Source organism: Urocitellus parryii, unplaced genomic scaffold (genome assembly GCF_045843805.1).
Source record: "Urocitellus parryii isolate mUroPar1 unplaced genomic scaffold, mUroPar1.hap1 Scaffold_71, whole genome shotgun sequence".
NCBI classification, from domain to species: Eukaryota; Metazoa; Chordata; class Mammalia; order Rodentia; family Sciuridae; genus Urocitellus; species Urocitellus parryii.
Window position 1 is genome coordinate 1,822,545 of NW_027554142.1, and position 19,164 is coordinate 1,841,708.

At 51.4% G+C, this 19,164-nt stretch overlaps 1 protein-coding gene across 1 annotated transcript in view; it reads right to left on the reverse strand.

Moving 5' to 3' along the window:
* Positions 1–9,340: 9,340 nt before the first annotated feature.
* The window catches only part of LOC144252962 (flavin-containing monooxygenase 5-like), a 62,917-nt gene continuing 53,093 nt past the window's right edge, over positions 9,341–19,164 (reverse strand). The window contains exon 8 of the mRNA XM_077794967.1: positions 9,341–11,117. Coding sequence (XP_077651093.1) covers positions 10,865–11,117 — 253 coding nt within the window. The 3' untranslated portion in view covers positions 9,341–10,864. The remainder of the gene's footprint in view (positions 11,118–19,164) is intronic.

Genomic DNA, 19,164 nt, shown 5'->3' on the forward strand with positions numbered 1-19,164 from the left:
CAGCGGCTGGGGAGACTGAGGCAGGAGGATCGTGAGTTCAAAACCAGCCTCAACTAAAGTGAGGTGCTAAGCAACTCAGTGAAACCCTGTCTCTAAATAAAATACAGAATAGGCATGGGGATGGGGCTCAGTGGTCGAGTGCCCCTGAGTTCAATCCCCAGTACCCCTCCAAAAGTCAGAAACTTACCAAAATTATATAATAAATACTACTGAAATAACAATATTTGTTTGCTTTTTTAAAAGCTTCTTTAAAAATATGTGAAAAAGAAATAGGATAGTACTGATAAAGTTGAAATCCTCCTTGTTTTCCTCTTCAGTCTTATTCTCCTCCCTCTGTGTCTTGAGTTCATCAAAACTCATTAATTTGGTCAATTTCCTTCCTGTTCATGGGTTTTTAACTTTTACTGCACATATCCAAGTCCATAAACATAACATAGCCTTGTTTTGTGTGTTTTTATTTAACATAAATAGCATCATTCAGGTTGTGATGGTTTGCAATTTGCTTTATTTTTCACTTGATTTTGTTTTCAAGATCCAATTCTATACATTCACATAGATCTGGTCTCTTTAATTGGTGTATAATATTCCACTTTAGGAATATATGCCACCATTTACTTATCAGTTCTCCTACTGAAAGGCATTTGCATTGCTTCCAAATTTTGTCATTACACGCAATGAACACTTGCAATGAATATCCTTTTAGAAGCTTTATTGCATGCATTTACCTAAGTTTCTCCAGGGTGAATTAAGTATGTATTAAGTGTGTAGGTAGAGATGGCATTGCTGTGAATTGGGAATTGAGTGAGAGAGTCCGTTTAAAATTGTTGAAGATATTTCCAGACATCCTCGGGTGGGAGGAGGGGTGAAGGAGCCCATGGAAAAATTACATTCAAATACGTCACCCACCCAGAAATTTGTACGTATTTTGTAGAGCAGGCACTTCTCCCCTCTAGGAAGATGTGGGTCCCCCACCCCATGAGAACCACTGCGTAAGTGAGACATAACTGTTTTCAGGGAATGTGTCCCTGGTTCAGATATATTTAAGGAGAAAAGGAATGGAGAATAACTGACTTTAAGATTAAAACAAACAAACAAAAAAAAACAAAAAAAAATAAAAAGACATAACTGATTTGCTTGGATGTCTTTACCTTAGTTACCAAATCTCCCAAAGTCTTGTTTGGGAGAAATATTGTCCAGAAATATTGTGCAGATCTCAAGGGATTACAGAGGACCAAAGTGTAAAGTGCTTTGCTCCTAATAATCCCTTGATCAAGTTTTGGGGTGAGGATGCTCCTGTAGCTGGTCTACTTAGAGGCACCAGGGAGCAAGTAACCCAGATCCTTCTGGTGCCAAGTTCTGGCTTAGGAACAATAAGGGTCAAAAGGGGAGTACAAATACGTCCAGAGCCAGGGAACGGAAGGAAGAGAATGAGAAGCTGTGTTAGGCAGCTGTCCTAGGTTAGAGAGTGTCCTCCCCATACCTGAATCCATGTCCACCTGGAACCTGTGGCAAGGGGTCCTATTTGGAAATAGTGTCTGCAGGTGTGATCAGGTAAGGAATCAAACGGGACCAGGGTAGGTCCTAGATCCATTGTTACCGGTGTCCTGATGAGAGGAGAGAAATTTGGACAGAGACACACACACCAAGGAGAACGTCATGTAAAGATGGACTCAGAGGAGGAGAAGACCGTGTGGTGGTGACGGAGAGGTTGGACCCCTATCACTGCAAGCTCAGAAATGCCAGGGGTTGCTGGGAGTCACCAGATGGTAAGAAGAACCCAAGAAGCATCCTACCTGGGAGCTTGCAGAGAGAGCATGGACCTGCTGAAACTGGGAAACTGACAGAGCCGCCTTCCAAGGTGGTCCCCAGCGACCAGCCTCCTGGTATTCACAGCGCCATGCAGTCCCCTCCCATCTCATGTGGACTGGACCTTGTGACCTGCTCCTAGCTAGTTCAGCAAACGCAATGGGGTGTCACTTTCAAATCATATCGGAACCACAGTTCCTTTGCTTCTGCTGATGGGAGGGGTCTGTGTAAGCTGCAGGCCTTTGGCATCAACTCTGAGGGTCACAGCAGGCAAAGCCTGATTCTTCTCTACTAGTATCCAGAGGCATGTTGTAGCTCTCAAAGTTGGGCTATGCCTGCCAGTGTGGCAGCAGATCCCAGAAGCTCACTGCCAATTTCTTTCTGGGTTCTTGTCTCACAAATCTGAAGAATGAAATCTGTGGACATGGAAGGTAAGAGTGAAAGAAGGAGGGTGTATTCAATTGTGAAGAATAGAGGTAGGGCAATTGGGAGACACTGCAAAGGTTGCTGCCTCGGTATGCTAGTCTCGGGATTTATATAGCTCTTGGGTCAATGGATATTGGTCCAGATTTATGCTGATCAGTTTTCAGAAAAGTAGCCACACTATTGGTGCAAATGTATGATAATCACATCTTGGAAAATATCAAGGTGACTGTTCAGCCCGTAAGTAACTTTCCTGCAATCTCCATTCATTCCTGCCCCCACTTCCATTTTTTCCAATGCTCATCAGGCAGGCAGAGCCACTGGCAGGAGAGGCGACAGGTTGGGTGACCTAGGTCGCCTTGACCCTGTCTTGCCTTGGCCCTGGCTGGCTGTGCCTCAGGCCCACATTACATGGCAGGCTCCATGTGGCTGTGGCCCATGCACATCACCTAGGCTGGCCTCCCGGGCTTCAGCCAACCATGCCACCACACTGGTGCTCAGGGACTTGGCTTCATGGCTTGGCTTCAATATTATACAAGACAATCAAATTCTTTTTGGTTTTTCTTACCATTTTTCTTGCTCTCTGATAACTGGTAAAAAGGCATCACACTATGACTTAATGGACAGGTCCATATGATAAGAACTGAGGAAGGGCTTCAGCCAAGGAGGAACTGAATCCTTCCAACAATGACGTGACTTGTGATGATCACAGTCCTAGTTGTCACCCTATGTACTGTGTGAGATCCAAGAGGCTGAGAACCTGCCAAACCATGCCTGGATTCTTCACTGGCAAGACACTATGAAATAACACGTTTTTTTACTTTAAGCCACCAAGTTTTGAGAGTGATATGTTTGCACAGCTGGTATAGAAGCACATTATAGACCAACGTGGGTGGCATATGTGGCCAGATGGTTCAGAAGGGAGAGGGGTGGGCTCAGGGTGCATCGCGCTCCTGAGAGCTCAGGCTGGACTTCAGATGCCGCAGAGGTGCACCTGCCCCAAGGGACCTTGAAATCCTTGCCCAAGCTCAACACGACTCTCCCAGTTCAAAGAAGCCTCATGCCTAGCTTGAAACCAATGCTTAAAAAAAAAAAAGCATGTTACATATAATCCAGGGTCCATAGTCGGCAACTAATTTGGAGAACAATTTGGTGAACTGAGAGGGGGGGAAGGCTCATCATTTTTGCTAGAAAGACCAAAATCATTCAAGTAGGATTTCCCCAAATATTCCTACCAATATGCTTAACCAGTTCATAATCTTCCTTCTGCCTCGGTTTCCATATTTGCAAAATCAAGAGATTAGCTTTTTTATCATCCTTACAGGCTTCTTCAGCATTTATATGTAATCATTCCTTATAAAATAATCAGAAGACCTGGAAATAATGTAGAAGCAAATGGACATTCATGTGAATCACTTCTCATTCTTCAAAACTTAGACCTGACCTCCTCTGGGAAGCAGTCCATAACCTCACCAGATAAAAAAACCCAACTGGGTTCTCCTGTTGGTGACACCACTCAGGGACACATCTGCCAATCATGATGTACATGGTGCTTGCTGACTTTTCCAGATCTTCTTCCTCCACTAGCCAGGCAACGACTTGGGACATTTTGAGACTGATTTATGTCAAATTCTTCTTTGTATGCACAGGACCTGGCAGGCTGCTTGGTACATAATATCTATCCAGTAACTATTTGCTGAGTGAGTGAGTGACTAGACAGATTCATGGAGCTCCTTGGCCCATGGTGAGAACTTTGATTCCTGGGGAAGCAGCCTAGGAAGCTGTGTGTGTCTCTCTTGCCACATGGCTTGCTGGTGATTGTGGCACAAGGTGGTGAGCCAAGGGCACACGTTTGTGCAGAAAGTCTAATCCCAGGATCCAGCAGACTCAAGAAGTTGGGTAGAAATTCCTCTCCTTTCTGCTCCAACCATGTATGGAGCTTGGAGCAGAGATAATTAATTCACAGCATATGGGGAGACAGATGTTAGGGAAATGTGACAAAGATAACAAGGTCAATACAAGAGAAAGAGGGGGTACAGATGCTGCAGTGATGGAGTGAGTTGTCTCATCGAGTCCTGAGCACCCATGTAATGAGATTTCCTAACAGAGGAGCCACACCAAACAGAAATAAATAGCTGTTTGGAAAGTTACGTAGTTTGTCCAAGGGCACAGAGAAGGTGACTTGAACTTATTCTGTCTCTTTGCATATCCAGGGTACTTTATTACCCCGGATCTACCCATGAGAACATCAGTTTCCCCCCAGTGCAGAGGCTATTTCAAAAGCAATCCCTTAGTGGGGAATCCTGGGTTCTAAGCCATTGTTCAGACCAGAAGTAAAGACATGACCTCACCAGTCCTGCTCTCTTCAAAAGGTTATGACAAAGTACCAGGGACTGGGTGACGTATACACAACAAAAACTTATTTTTCAGTGTCTGGAGACTGGAAGTCCAAGGTCAGGGCATCATGGTTGGGTTCTGGTAAGGACTCTTTTCAGGGTCGCAGACTGCTGACTTTCACTATCTTCCCATGGTGGAGGAATGAGCTAGCTCTCTGACTTCATCTCTTTGAAGAGAGCTCCGTCCCCATGACCTAATTACCTCCCAAAGGCTCCTTCTACAAAATGCCATCATATTGGGGATGAGATTCCAACATGAATTTTGGAGGAGACACAGACATTCAGTCCATAACAACAACCAAGGTAGGTCAGGCAATGGGCTTTGGTGGTGGTAAAACTGCCAAGGTTCGGAAAAGTCAAGAGTAGTAAATACTGAGTGTGGATGAAAAGAATCTCATGCATTTGTATCCTGTGTATATATATACCACTGATTTGGGCTTATCTGCTGACCACAGAATATGGATGCATCACCTTTGACAGTCCGTTTCTTTATCCATGACATGGTGAAAATAACCCCTACCCTATAGAACTGCCACCAAATATTTTTTAAAAAGTGTGTGTGTAGAAGCATCTAGTAAATGAATGGGGTCCAAGTTCTGTTTACAGGGCTGGATCAGTCAGGTGAAATGCCTCAGCCACAGAAGCTGATCCAGGTAGGAGATTTCAGAAGAGCTGGAGCAAGGTCGACACAGGAGGAGGTCTGAGGGAGAAGGGGCAGGTGTCAACTTCTTCTCATGAATATTTTTCTGCTGTGGAAAGTCCCCCCTGAAGCCCCAGCTGACTTCGCTCCTGATCTCATTGGCCAGGTTTACCTCTCATGCCCCTGGGTCATCCCTAGCAAGGAAGAAGGGACTCCAGTGACTGCTTTACACGATGAGACCACTGTGACTTGCCGCAGTCTGGCTGGGCACAATTCAGGAGCCACTTGTCAAAAGAAACGAACTTTATTTTTAGAACACACACACCGCACCACACAGCTCCTCAGGAAAAACCTTCAGAGCCCAACTGCCACCACCGGCTTCCCACAAGCCTCTCAACCTTCCACACTCCTCCTGCTCTTGAGACCGATTGGCTGGGTCATGTGGGTGGAGCCAAAAGAGTCCCCCATTGAGCAGCTCCGTGGTCTGAAAGGGCGGGGAAACAGCCCAATGAGCATCACCGCAGAGGAGCCAATCAGTTGGCAGCTAGAAGTTTGCTGGGGCCGCTGTGAACCAATCGTCAGCTGGCACTGGAAGTTTGCTGGCAGCTGGAAGTTTGCTAGGGCCCCTTCGGCTGTGGCTCTCAACAGTGACTGGGATGGGGCACTGCCTCCCATGGGTGCAGGCCTCATTTGCCAAATACCAAGATCTGATAGCTAGCCAGTCAGGGAGGAATGACCTGGGTGGACAGATAGAACCAAAGTCACACAGAGATCCATGAGTTTCCGGTTGCTGTTCTATAACTAACGCATCACCACAAGCACCGTCTTCAAACAGCACTCCTTTATTGACTTACGGTTCTGGAGACCTGAAGTCCAAAGGGCGTCCCATGGGGCTAACATCAAGGCCTTGACGGGGCTGGTTCCTTCCGGAGGCTCTGAAGGGAGAATATTTTCTTGACTTTCATCTTCAGGAGGCGACCTGCCTTTGTTGAATGGTGGGATCTTCTTATCACATAACTCCAGCATTTTGATTCCCTATTATTCTTTCATCTCTGACCCACCAGCCTCCCTCTTATAAGTACCCTCACGATTACATCGGGTCTACCTGGATAATCCAGGATCACCTTCCCTTTCAAGGTACTTGACAATCGAAAAGTCCCATCAATTCCTGGGAATTGGAGGTTTAAAACTTGCAGGGGGACGGGGGCTGTTATTTTTAGCTTACATGAAAGACACATGGAACTTCATCTTCCAATTCAAGATGGTGAGGCAAAAGTGGAAGTAAGAGAACCTGGCAGTGGGAGTAGATACTGGGAAGATGAAGGTCTGGGAAAGCTATGGTTTAAGGCATGATTCCATGAAGAGCCAGAAGGATGTGGTGTCTACCTTTCAGAAGGTATGGAATTATGTTGTTTTTATCCATGCTGGATACCTCCCCCGCACCCCACCCACCCTCACATACAAAGAGAAGTCGGTCATGAGGCTTAAATTTTTTTTTCTCATTTCAAAAGCTGAGGCATCAGGCAGGAAGCCAAAAATTGGACGTCAGACATTGTAATTATGGAATGATGGAGAATTGGCCCAACTAGATATATCTAAAACAGGTCTCCTGCTTGGTCCAGGAAGGAAGCTGGGGGCATATGTAAAAGATCATTAACTAGAATCTTGAAGATGTGGGGGAAAGGAGTTTCTCTGACCAAAATCACCAAGGAGACTGTGAGCCAGGAGGAGGAGAGGGAAGGGTGGGATGCAGAATGGCAGGATGGGGCGGTGCAGAATAATGAGACGTTTCTTTGCTGCACAGCCAATAGGGAACAGAAGTGGGAGCCACCTACCTGCACTTGGAAAGAAGTTTGGGGGCCACCAATTCAAACAAGGAGATACTGGCTTCGGCGTTAGAATAGTGGAAGAAAGAAAGAGTCAGATTCTTTTAAAATGTGGGCCATAGGCATCAGTTGTTTCCTCTGCTCTGATCCAAGACCCCAGTAAAATAAGTGTCATGAGATTTTTAAAAAGACACACACTCATGAAAACAAAGACCAAGTATGCAAAAAAAAAAACACACAGAGGAATATCAAGAGAACTTCAGATGTTAGTAAACAGATGGATAATTAAATTTTAACTTTGCGTGCCAGATAAATATAATGCCCATAAGGTTGCTGAGTAGAACAAGAAGCCAACCAATTTCTATTATGGAATTCTGTAAACACTCTGGAATTTAAAGCAATAGATGTCTTAAAAGGAAGGTATCCTTGAAGCTGAGAAGTCAAGGATTGGTTGAAACTCTGTGAGAGAAGCAGTCAGACGCGGTGCATTCCCCACTCCATCCAGAGCAACCAGCATTCCCACTCCCCTCCCTAACGGGAGGCTGGAGGTGTGCTAAGCCTTGGAAGAGCTATACCGGAGGAACTTAGGAGTCAAGAACACCAAGATCAGCTTGGGAAGAGTGGGAGGTGCAGTTAGTAACTATTGGGATTTAGGGAGTAGAAAGATGTTAGCCCTTTGACAGGAGATTGGAAGGAGTCACACTGGCCCATAGGAGCAGAGTCTTACAGATACCAAGAGAGGAGCCTTGGTTAACAAAATATCTTGATGCTTCCAGGAGCATCCCACTGGAAGTCACTAATGCACAAAAACATCACATGTGCATGGAGCTTCTGTTCCTCCCTTTGGAATGTGAGAGGAGACCAGACTCTGAAACATTTGAATGATGCCTCTAACTGAAAAGAGAAGAATAAAGAAAACTGACACCAGGCAGAAAGAAAAGAAGGAAAAATCTATGAGTGGAAACTTCCAATTTATATGCTCAGAGAGATAAGAAAATACATTAATGTCGCGACCCCTTGCCCGCAAGGAAGACGCAACTCAGGAATCTTCTTCCAGCAGTTTATTCAGGCCTTTGATATTTCTTCTACTACTCCTCTTGCATGCCCCTCCCAGCCTTAATAAAGCATCTCAAGCCCCAATGCAAAGCCGCCACGTGGAACTTTCTCATAGGGTGTTGAAAAACCATGTGCCAACTCTCCCAAATAAGGAGTTGTTTATCACAAACCACAGCAGAGCCAGCGCCATCTTGTAATGGCGACCATAGTCTGCAAAAGCGGCAGAAGCGGCTCACCACACATTAAATCCATGAAACCAGCATTGCCTGATTTTTTAAATGGAGCTTTAAAATAACAAAATTTGTCTTGAAAATTAAAATCATGAGAGACAAATTACAAAGATAGAGGGATCTATAGATACAAATATAAATGTAGATATATAGATTATCAAGACAGAATGGAAACATAATGAAAAAGAACAGGGAAAGATAAGTGTCTTAGAAAGTTAATTCATTCAGAAGGTTAAAAATTGAACTGAGAAAAGTTTCAGAAAATGAATATATTAGAGTAGAAAAAATGTTCCATGATTAAAGACTGTCGGTGTTCAGATTCAAAAGACTCACTTTGTGCCAGCACAATAGATACATCATTATGAATTTCAGAGTAATGATGTTAAATGAAAATCTCAAAAACTCTCAGGAAAAAAAGATATCTATCACATACACACAGATGATCAGAAATCAAGCAATCATTAAAATTATTAGCTGCAATATCAGAAGCTGGAAGACAATAGAAATACCTTCAAAACTTGGAGGAAAATATTTGCCTAGATTTCTTTGTATAGCTAAGATAGAGATATGCAATAAATCAAAGTATTCTACATCATGCATCTTTTCTTTGGAAGCTACTATAACTTCAAATCTTCATTTTGATGAGGTAAAAAGAAGAGAGAGATAAAAATGCACAAAATGGCAATTCAAAAAGAAAGAGAAGGATGTCAAGAATGACAGACAGGTTACAAATCTAGAAACCAACCACTTTTTATTGGATCAGGAAAATGGAGAGGTCTAGAAAGGGTGTTTTCAAGATGGAGGTGGGATGAAAATCATAGATTTTCTCCTATGTTTGAACATATTGAGAGCCACTTTTTATTTCTGGAATAGAGTTTGGGGATGCAGGTGATTATGTATATGAAGGGAGTGGAAAATTTTTGAAATATTGAGGCAATTATTAACTCCAGGAAAAAAAAAGGTGGTTCAAGAAGGGAAATATAAACATTATAGTGCTGTGCACTGAACAGCTGGGAATACAATTTGAACATAACAAATCATATAAAATTATTTAGCCAAGAATTACATTACAGTTATTTGGGAAGATAAGTTCATGATAAAGAAAAGGGTACTTGTGTGCATACATATGTGAATATCACATATTAAGAAGGCATAAGAATTTAAAATTCTTTTTTTAAGGGGGGACTGGGGACTGAGCTCAGGAGCACTTGGCCACTGAGCCACATCTTCAGCACTATTTTGTATTTTATTTAGAGAAAGGGACTCACTGAGTTGCTGCTGACTTTTGCTGAGGCTGACTTTGCACTCAAGATCCTCCTGCCTCAGCCTCCTGAGCTGCTGGGATTATAGGTGTGTGCCACTGTGCCTGACTTAAATCCTTTTTTAAAAGAAAAATATCAACTCAGCAATTAGGCATAAAAAGAAAAGTTTTCACAGAAACTACTCCAAGATTTAAAATATTCACCTCTGGGGAGCAAAACGAAGGGTTTGTAAGGAGTGGGATAGTGAATCTCTGTTTTCCATTTCAACCCTTGAACACTTATTAGTTTTCTGTGACTTCTGTAATAAATTACCATAAAGCTGCTGGTTTTAAACAGCAGAACGTTATTCTCCCACAGTCCTGTGGTTAGAATGCCAAAATGGATTTCCCTGGGCCAAACCCAAGGTGTTGGGAGGGCTGTGGTCTGTCTGGAGGTCCTAGGGGAGAATTTGTTCCCTGCCTCTTCTGAGTTCAGGTGGCTACTGGCACTACCTGGTTTGTGGCTATGTCACTCCAATCTTTAAATCTCTCTCCACTCCATCATCACAAGGCTTTCTCTCTGGGTATAAAATCTCCCTCTCCCTTCATCTTATAAAGATACATTTAGAGCTCACCTGGACACCTCTTTAATCATGATCCTTAATTTAATCACGTCTGCAAAGACCCCTATCCCAAGTAAGATGACATGCACAGGTTCCATAGATGGGGCTGTGGGGATTATTCCTTAGCTAACTATGAACATTTTAGAAACATGTCAGTACATCTCTATATGATATATTAATTAATTAAAGGAAAGAAGGTATTTCAACATTTTTACTGTGATTATCCTTGGAAAGTTCTGAGAGGTTTTCCGTGGCCTCTCTAACGTGGTCTTGCATTTCCAGCATACATGAGTCGTGTAAAATGTTAATTTGTGAGTGGGGAAAAAAAGAGGCAAGGAGAAATATTTCATGCTTTGGCCAATCTGCATTTGCAGCTAACTGGTTCCAAGTTTTCCGTTTCAAATACAAACCCCAGGCAATTCTCCAGTGAAGTGACACTGACATTCACGTTGTTCTCTGGAAGACATATGTGTGTTGCAAACACACGCCTCCTGGAAGCCAAGACCTCAGGGGCTAGAGGGAGATTTTGTGGGGTTTCAAAACTGAAAAGAGTACTTTTAAACCCAATCTAGAGAGTCCTTTGCTCTCAGACGCACAGCCTATCTGCTTCCCAGCATTTAGCTTTTATCTATTTTTCTCCGACTGGCTGAACCCCCACATGAGAACGTGAAAGTTGAAAGGGACTTGAAAGATGGTTGGGTCTAACAGGATACAGCTGAGTCCAGAGGATTCCAGCGACGAACGGATGATTTCCCAGGCAATGGAGACAGGACGTGGACCTGGGGCTCCTGATTCTGGATGCCCAGAGCACCTAGGCTCTTCTTTAGTCCATGAATCTCTACCCTTTGCTTCTCTGTAATTTAGGAAGTCCTGGCACCTGCAAAGAACAGGAAGATGAGAAGACGGAGTGACTTGGGCTCAGGGGAAAAATAGAAAAGTGTGCTGGAGAGTTGGTAGTACTAAAAAGCCAGGTCTGGATGAAATCTAGGATTTTTATCCAAGTCAAAAACCTGAGGCCAAGAGGACCAATGGAGCTGTGGGGTGAAGATCTGAGCCTAGAGCTTTGACCTGGCCCCTCTAGCTCGGGAGAAGAACAGAAGCAGGACTTCCCAGGAATCGTGGGCTCTGAGGGGCACCCTGAGTCTAAAACAGAACAGTGAATAACACTGAGGGGTAGGCTCAAGGCTCAGATCCCTATCATGCCCTCCCCTGCCTAAAGCCTTCCATAAGTTTTCATTTCAGTTAATTAAAGTCAACACACATTGTCATGATGCACCAAATGGCTCCCGTCTCTCCAGCCTCAGCTCCTCTCACTCTGGGAGGCATCTGGCTCCCGCTGTCCCTCAGCGGCCAGCCCCCAACTCCTCCCATAGTTCCCGGCTGTCCCTCAACTGCCAGCCCCCACCTCAATCCATAGTGCCCTGCTGTCCCTCAGCGGTCAGCCCCACCTCCACCCATAGTTCCCCGCTGTCCCTCAACAATCAGCCCCACCTCCATCCATAGTTCCCCGCTGTCCCTCAGCGGTCAGCCTCCACCTCCATCCATAGTTCCCCCCTGTCCCTCAGCGGTCAGCCTCACCTCCATGCATAGTTCCCTGCTGTCCCTCAACGGTCAGCCCCACCTCGACCCATAGTTCCCCGCTGTAATTCAACAATCAGTCCCCACCTCCACCCATACTTCCCCGCGGTCCCCCAGCCCTCAGCCCCACCTCCAACCATAGTTCCCCTCTGTCCCTTGGTGCTCAGTCCCCACCTCCACCCATAGTTCCCCGCTGTCCCTCAGCGGTCATCCCCACCTCCACCTATAGTTCCCGCTGTCCCTCAGCTGCCAGCCCCCACCTCCACCCATAGTTCCCCGCTGTCACTCAGCGCTCAGCCCCACCTCCACCTAAAGTTCCCCGCTGTCCCTCAGCGACCAGCCCCCACCTCCACCCATAGTTCCCAGCTGACCCTCAGCGGTCAGCCCCAGATCCCCCCATAGTTCCCCCCATAGTTCACCCCTGTCCCTCGGTGCTCAGCCCCCACCTCCACCCATAGTTGCCCTCTGTTCCTCAGCGGCCAGCCCCCACCACCTCCCATAGTTCCCCGCTGTCCCTCAGCGGCCAGCCCCCACCTCCACCCATAGTTCCCCGCTGTCCCTCAGCGGCCAGCCCCACCTCCACCCATAGTTCCCCGCTGTCCCTCGTCGCTCAGCCCCCACTTCCAACCATAGTTCTCTGCTGTCCCTCAGGCGCCAGCCCCCACCTCACCCATAGTTCCCTGCTGTCTCTCAGCGGTCAGCCTCACCTCCACCCATAGTTCCCCGCTGTCCCTTGGTACTCAGCTCCAACCTCCTCCCATAGTTCCCCGCTGTCCCTCAGCTGCCAGCCACCACCTACACCCATAGTTCCCAGCTGTCCCTCAGAGGTCAGCCCCACCTCCACCCATACTTTCCCGCTGTCCCTCGGCGCTCAGCCCCCACTTCAACCCATAGTTCTCCACTGTCCTTCGGCCTCAGCCCCCACCTCCACCCATAGTTCCCCGCTGTCCCTCAGCGCTCAGCCCCACCTCCATCCATAGTTCCCCGCTCTCCCTCAGTTGTCAGCCCCACCTCCAAACATAGTTCCCCGCTGTCACTCAGCCATCACCCCCACCTCCACCCATAGTTCCCGCTGTCCCTCAGCAGCCAGCCTCACCTCCACCCATAGTTCCCCGCTGTCCCTCAGCAGCCAGCACCCACCTCGAAACATAGTTCCCCGCTGTCCCTCAGCGGTCAGCCCCAACTCCACCCATAGTTCCACGCAGTCCCTCAGTGGTCAGCCCCACCTCCACCTAATGTTCCCCGCTGTCCCTCAGCGGTCAACCCCCACTTTCTCCATAGTTCTCCGCTGTCCCTCAGCACTCATCCCCCACTTCCTCAATAGTTCCCCGCTGTCCCTCAGCGCTCATCCCCCACCTGCACACATAGTTCCCCGCTGTCCCTCAACGGTCAGACTCACCTCCACCCATAGTTCCCCGCTGTCCCTCAGCGGTCATACACACCTGCACCCACAGTTCCCCGCTGTCCTTTGATGCTCAGTCCTCACCTCAACCCATAGTTCCCCGCTGTCCCTCAGCGGTCAGCCCCACCTCCACCTATAGTTCCCGCTGTCCCTCAGCGATCAGCACCACGTCCAACTATAGTTCCCCACTGTCCCTCAGCTGCCAGCCCCCACCTCCACCCATAGTTCCCTGCTGTCCCTCAGTGGTCAGCCCCACTTCCACCCATAGTTCCCCACTGGCCCTCGGTGCTCAGCCCCCACATCCACCCATAGTTCCCCGCTGTCCCTCAGCTGCCAGCCGCCACCTCCACCCATAGATCCCCGCTGTCCCTCAGCGGTCAGCCTCACCTCCACCCATAGTTCCCCGCTGTCCCTCGGTGCTTAACCCCCACCTCCACCCATAGTTGCCGGCTGTCCCTCAGCGGCGAGCCCCTACCTCCTCCCATAGTTCCGAGCTGTCCCGCAGCTGCTAGCCCCCACCTAAACCCATAGTTCCCCGCTGCCCCTCATTGACCTGCCCCCACCTCCACCCATAGTTCCCCGCTGTCCCTCAGCGGTCACCCTGCACCTACTACCATATTTCCCCGCTGTCCTCAGCGGTCAGCACCCATCTCCACCCATAGTTCCCCGCTGTTCATCAAGGCCAGCCCCCACATCCACACTTAGTTCCCCGCTGTCCCTCAGCGGCCAGCCACCACCTCCACCCATACTTCCCCACTGTCCCTCAGCTGCCAGCCCCCACCTCCACCCATAGTTCCCTGCTGTCCCTCGGCAGTCATCACCACCTCCACCCATAGTTCCCCGCTGTCCCTCAGCAGTCAGCACCTCCTCCACCTATAGTTCCCCACTATCCCTCAACAACCAGCCCCACCTCCACACATAGTTCCCCGCAGTCCCTCAGCGGCCAGCCTCCACCTCCAACCATAGTTCCCCACTGTTGCTCAGCGGTCAGCCTGAACTCCACGCATAGTTCCCCACTGTCTCTCAGCGGTCAGCCCCACCTCCACCCATCCTTCCCCGCTGTCCCTCAGCAGCCAGTCCCTACCTCCACCCATAGTTCCCCACTATCCCTCAGCGGTCAGCCCCACCTCCACCCATAGTTCCCCGCTGTCCCTCGGTGCTTAACCCCCACCTCCACCAATAGTTCCCCACTGTCCCTCAGCGGTCAGCACATCCTCCACCTATAGTTCCCCCGCAGTCCCTCAGCGATCAGCCCCACCTCCACTGAATGTTCCCCGCTGTCCCTCAGCTGTCAGCCCCCACCTACACCCATAGTTCCCGCTGTCCCTCAGCGACCAGCCCCCACCTCCACCCATAGTTCCCAGCTGTCCCTCAGCGGTGAGCCCCACCTCCACCCATAGTTCCCCTCTGTCCCTCGGTGTTCAGCCCACACTTCCTCCCATAGTTCTCCGCTGTCCTTCAGCGCTCAGCCCCACCTCCACACATAGTTCCCCACTGACCCTCAGCCATCACCCCCACCTCCACCCATAGTTCCCGCTGTCCCTCAGCAGCCAGCCTCACCTCCACCCATAGTTCCCTGCTGTCCCTCAGCAGTTAGAACCCACTTCCTCCCATAGTTCTCCGCTGTCCCTCAGCGTTCAGCCCCAACTCCACCCATAGTTTCCCGCTGTCCCTCAGCGTTCAGCCCCACCTCCACCTAAGGGTCCCTGCTGTCCCTCAGCGGCCAGCCCCCACTTCCACCCATAATTCGCCGCTGTCCCTCTGTGCTCAGCCCACACCTCCACCCATAGTTGCCCGCTCTCCCTCAGGCGCCAGCCCCCACCTCCACCCATAGTTCCCCGCTGTGTCTCAGCGGTCAGCCTCACCTCCACCCATAGTTCCCCGCTCTCCCTCAGCCGTCACCCCCACCTCCACCCATAGTTCCCGCTGTCCCTCAGCGGCCAGCCTCACCTCCACCCATAGTTACACGCTGTCCCTCAACAGCCAGCCCCCACCTCCGTACATAGTTTCCCGCTGTCCCTCAGCGTTCAGCCCCATCTCCACCTAATGTTCCTTGCTGTCCCTCAGCGGTCATCCCCCCCACTTCCTCCCATAGTTCCCCGCTGTCCCTCAGCGCTCATCCTCCACCTGCACCCATACTTTCTCGCTGTCCCTCCGTAGTCAGCCTCACCTCCACCTATAGTTCCCCCTGTCCCTCAGCTTTCAGCCCCAGCTCCACCCTTAGCTCCCCGCTGTCCCTCAGCGGCCAGCCCCCACCTCCACCCATAGTTCCCGGTGGTCCCTCAGCGGTCAGCCTCACCTCCACCAATGGTTCCCCGCTGTCCCTCAGCAGTCAGCTCCACCTCCACCCATAGTTCCCGGCTGTCGCTCAGCTGCCAGGCACCACCTCCACTCATAGTTCGCCGCTGTCCCTCAGCGGTCACCCTCACCTCCACCCATAGTTCCCCGCTGTCCCCCGGTGCTCAGCCCACAACTCCACCAATAGTTCCCCGCTGTCCCTCAGCGGGCAGGCCCCACCTCCTCCCATAATTCCCTGCTATCCCTCAGCGACCAGCCCCAACCTCCACCCATAGTTCCCCGCTGTCCCTCAGGGGTCAGCCCCACCTCCACCTACAGTTTCCCGCTGTCTGTCGGCGCTCAGCCCCACTTCCACACATAGTTCCCCGCTGTCCCTCGGCGCTCAGCCCCCACCTCCACTCATAGTTTCCCGATGTCCCTCAGAGCACAGCCCAACTCCACACAAAGTTCGCTGTCCCTCAGTGACCAGACCCCACCTCCACCAATACTTCCCGGCTATCCCTCATCGGTCACCCCGCACCTCTTCCCATATTTCCCCGCTGTCCCTCAGCAGTCAGCTTCACCTCCACCCATAGTTCCCGGCTGTCCCTCAACGGCCAGCCCATACCTCCTCCCATAGTTCTCCCCTGTCCCTCAGCTGCCAGCCCCCACCTCCACCATAGTTCCCCGCTGTCCCACGGTGCTCAGTCCCCAGCTCCACCCATAGTTCCCCGTTGTCCGTCAGCAGTCATCCCCACCTCCACCTATACTTCCCCGCTGTCCCTCAGCGGCCAGCCCCCACCTCCTCCTATAGTTCCCCGCTGTCCCTCAGCGGCCAGCCCCCACCTCCTCCTATAGTTCCCCGCTGTCCCTCAGCGGCCAGCCCCCACCACCTCCCATAGTTCCCCGCTGTCCCTCATCAGTCAGCCCCACCTCCACCCATAGTTCCCCACTGTCTCTCGGTGCTTAGCCCCCACATTCACCCATAGTTCCCTGATGTCCCTTAGCTGCCAGCCCCCACCTCCACCAATAGTTCCCCGCTGTCCCTCAGCAGTCAGCCTCACGTCCACCTATAGTTCCCCGATGTCCCTCAGCCATCTCCCCCACCACCACCCATAGATCCCGCTGTCCCTCAGCGGCCAGCCCCCACGTCCACCCATAGTGCCCCACTGTCCCTCTGTGCTCAGCCCGCACATCCACACATCGTTCTCTGGTGTCCATCAGCAGCCAGCCCCCACATCCACCCATAGATCCCCGCTGTCCCTCAGCGGTCAGCCTCACCTCCAAACATGGTTCTCCGCTGTCCCTCAGTGGACAGCCCCCACCTCCACCCATAGATCCCCGCTGTCCCTCAGAGGTCAGCCCCACCTCCACCCATAGTACCCGCTGTCCCTCAGCGGCCATCCCCCACCTCCACCCATAGTACCCGCTGTCCGTCAGCGGTCAGTCTCACCTCCAACCATAGTTCCCTGCTATCCCTCAGCGACCAACCCCCACTTCCAACCATAGTCCCCCACTGTCCCTGGGTACTCAGCCCCCACATACACCCATAGTTCTCCGCTGTCCCTCAGCTGCCAGCCCCCACCACCAACCAGAGTTCCCCGCAGTCCCTCAGCGGTCAGCCTCACCTCCACACATAGTTCCCCACTGTCCCTCAGCGGTCAGCCCCACCTCCACCCATAGTTCCCCTCTGTCCCTCGGTGCACAGCTCCCACGTCCACCCATAGTTCCCCGCTGTCCCTCAGCTGCCAGCACCCACCTCCACGCATAGTTCCCCGCTGTCCCTCAGCGGTGAGCCTCACCTCCACCCATAGTTCCCCCCTGTCCCTCAGCGGTCATCCCCACCTCCAACTATAGTTCCTCGGTATCCCTCAGTGGTCATCCCCACCTCCACCTATAGTTCCCCGCTGTCGCTCAGCGTTCAACCACACCTCCACCCATAGTTCCACACTGTCCCTGGGTACACAGCCCCCACCTCCACCCATGGTACCCCGCTGTCCCTCAGCGACCAGCCCCCACCTCAACCCTTAGTTCCCCCCTGTCCCTCAGCATCCAGCCCCACCTACACCCATAGTTCCCCGCTGTCCCTCAGCGACCAGCCCCCACCTCAACCCATAGTTCCCCGCTGTCCCTCAGCAGTCACCACCCAACTCCTCCCATTTTTCCCCGCTGTCCCTCAGCTGTCAGGCTCACCTCCACCCATAGTTACCCGCTGTCCCTCATTGGTCAGGCCCACCTCCACCCATACTTTCCCGCCGTCCCTCAGCAGTCAGCCTCACCTCCACCCATAGTTCTCCGCTGTCCCTCAGGTGCCAGCCCCCACCTCCAGCCATAGTTCTCCGCTGTCCCTCAGGTGCCAGCCCCCACCTCCAGCCATAGTTCCCCGCTGTCCCTCAGTGGCCAGCCCCACCTCCACTCATACTTCCCCGGTGTCCCTCAGCGGTCAGCCCCAGATCCCCCCATAGTTCCGCACTATCCCTCGGTGCTCAGTCCACACATCCACCCATAATTCTCCGCTTTCCCTCAGCTGCCAGCCCCAACCTCCACCCATAGTTCCCCGCTGTCCCTCAGCCATCACCCCCAGCTCCACCCATAGTTCCCGCTCTCCCTCAGAGGCCATCCCCCACCTCCACCCATAGTACCCCGCTGTCCCTCAGGGGTCAGCCTAACCTCCACCCATAGTTCCCCGCTGTCCCTTGGTGCTCAGCCCCCACCTTCACCCATAGTTCCATGCTGTCCCTCAGCGGTCAGCCACACCTCCACCCATAGTTCCCCGCTGTCCATCGGTGCTCAGTCCCCACCTCCACCCATAGTTCCCCGCTGTCCCTCAGTGGTCATCCCCACCTCCAACTATAGTTCCCCGCTGTCCCTCAGTGGTCATCCCCACCTCCACCTATAGTTCCCCTCTGTCCCTCAGCGGTCAGCCCCAACTCCACCCATAGTTCCCCACTGTCCCTCGGTGCACAGCACCCACCTCCACCCATAGTTCCCCGCTGTACCTCGGTGCTCAGCCCCCACCTCCACCCATAGTTCCCCCCTGTCCCTCAGCGGTCATCCCCTCCTCCAACTATAGTTCCCCGCTATCCCTCAGTGGTCATCCCCACCACCACCTATAATTCCCCGCTGTCCCTCAGCGTTCAACCACACCTCCACCCATAGTTCCCCACTGTCCCTGGGTACACAGCCCCCACCTCCACCTATAGTACCCCGCTGTTTCTCAGGTGCCAGCCCCCACCTCCACCATAGTTCCCCGCTGTCCCTTGGTGCTCAGCCCCCACATCCACCCATAGTTCCCCGCTGTCCCTCGGTGCTCAGCCCCAACTCCACCCATAGTTCCCCGCTGTCCCTCAGCAGCCAGCCCCCACCTCCACCCTTAGTTCCCCCCTGTCCCTCAGCGGCCAGCCCCCAACTCTTCCCATAGTTCCCCGCTGTCCCTCAGCTTCCAGCCCCCGCCTACACCTATAGTTCCCCGCTGTCCCTCAGCAGTCATCACCCATCTCCTCCCATTGTTCCCCGCTGTCCCTCAGAGGTCAGGCTCATCTCCACCCATAGTTACCCGCTGTCCCTGAGCGGTCAGTCCCACCTCCACCGATAGTTCGCCTATGAACCTCAGCGGTCAGCCTCACCTCCACCCATACTTCCCCGCTATCCCTCAATGGTCAGGCCC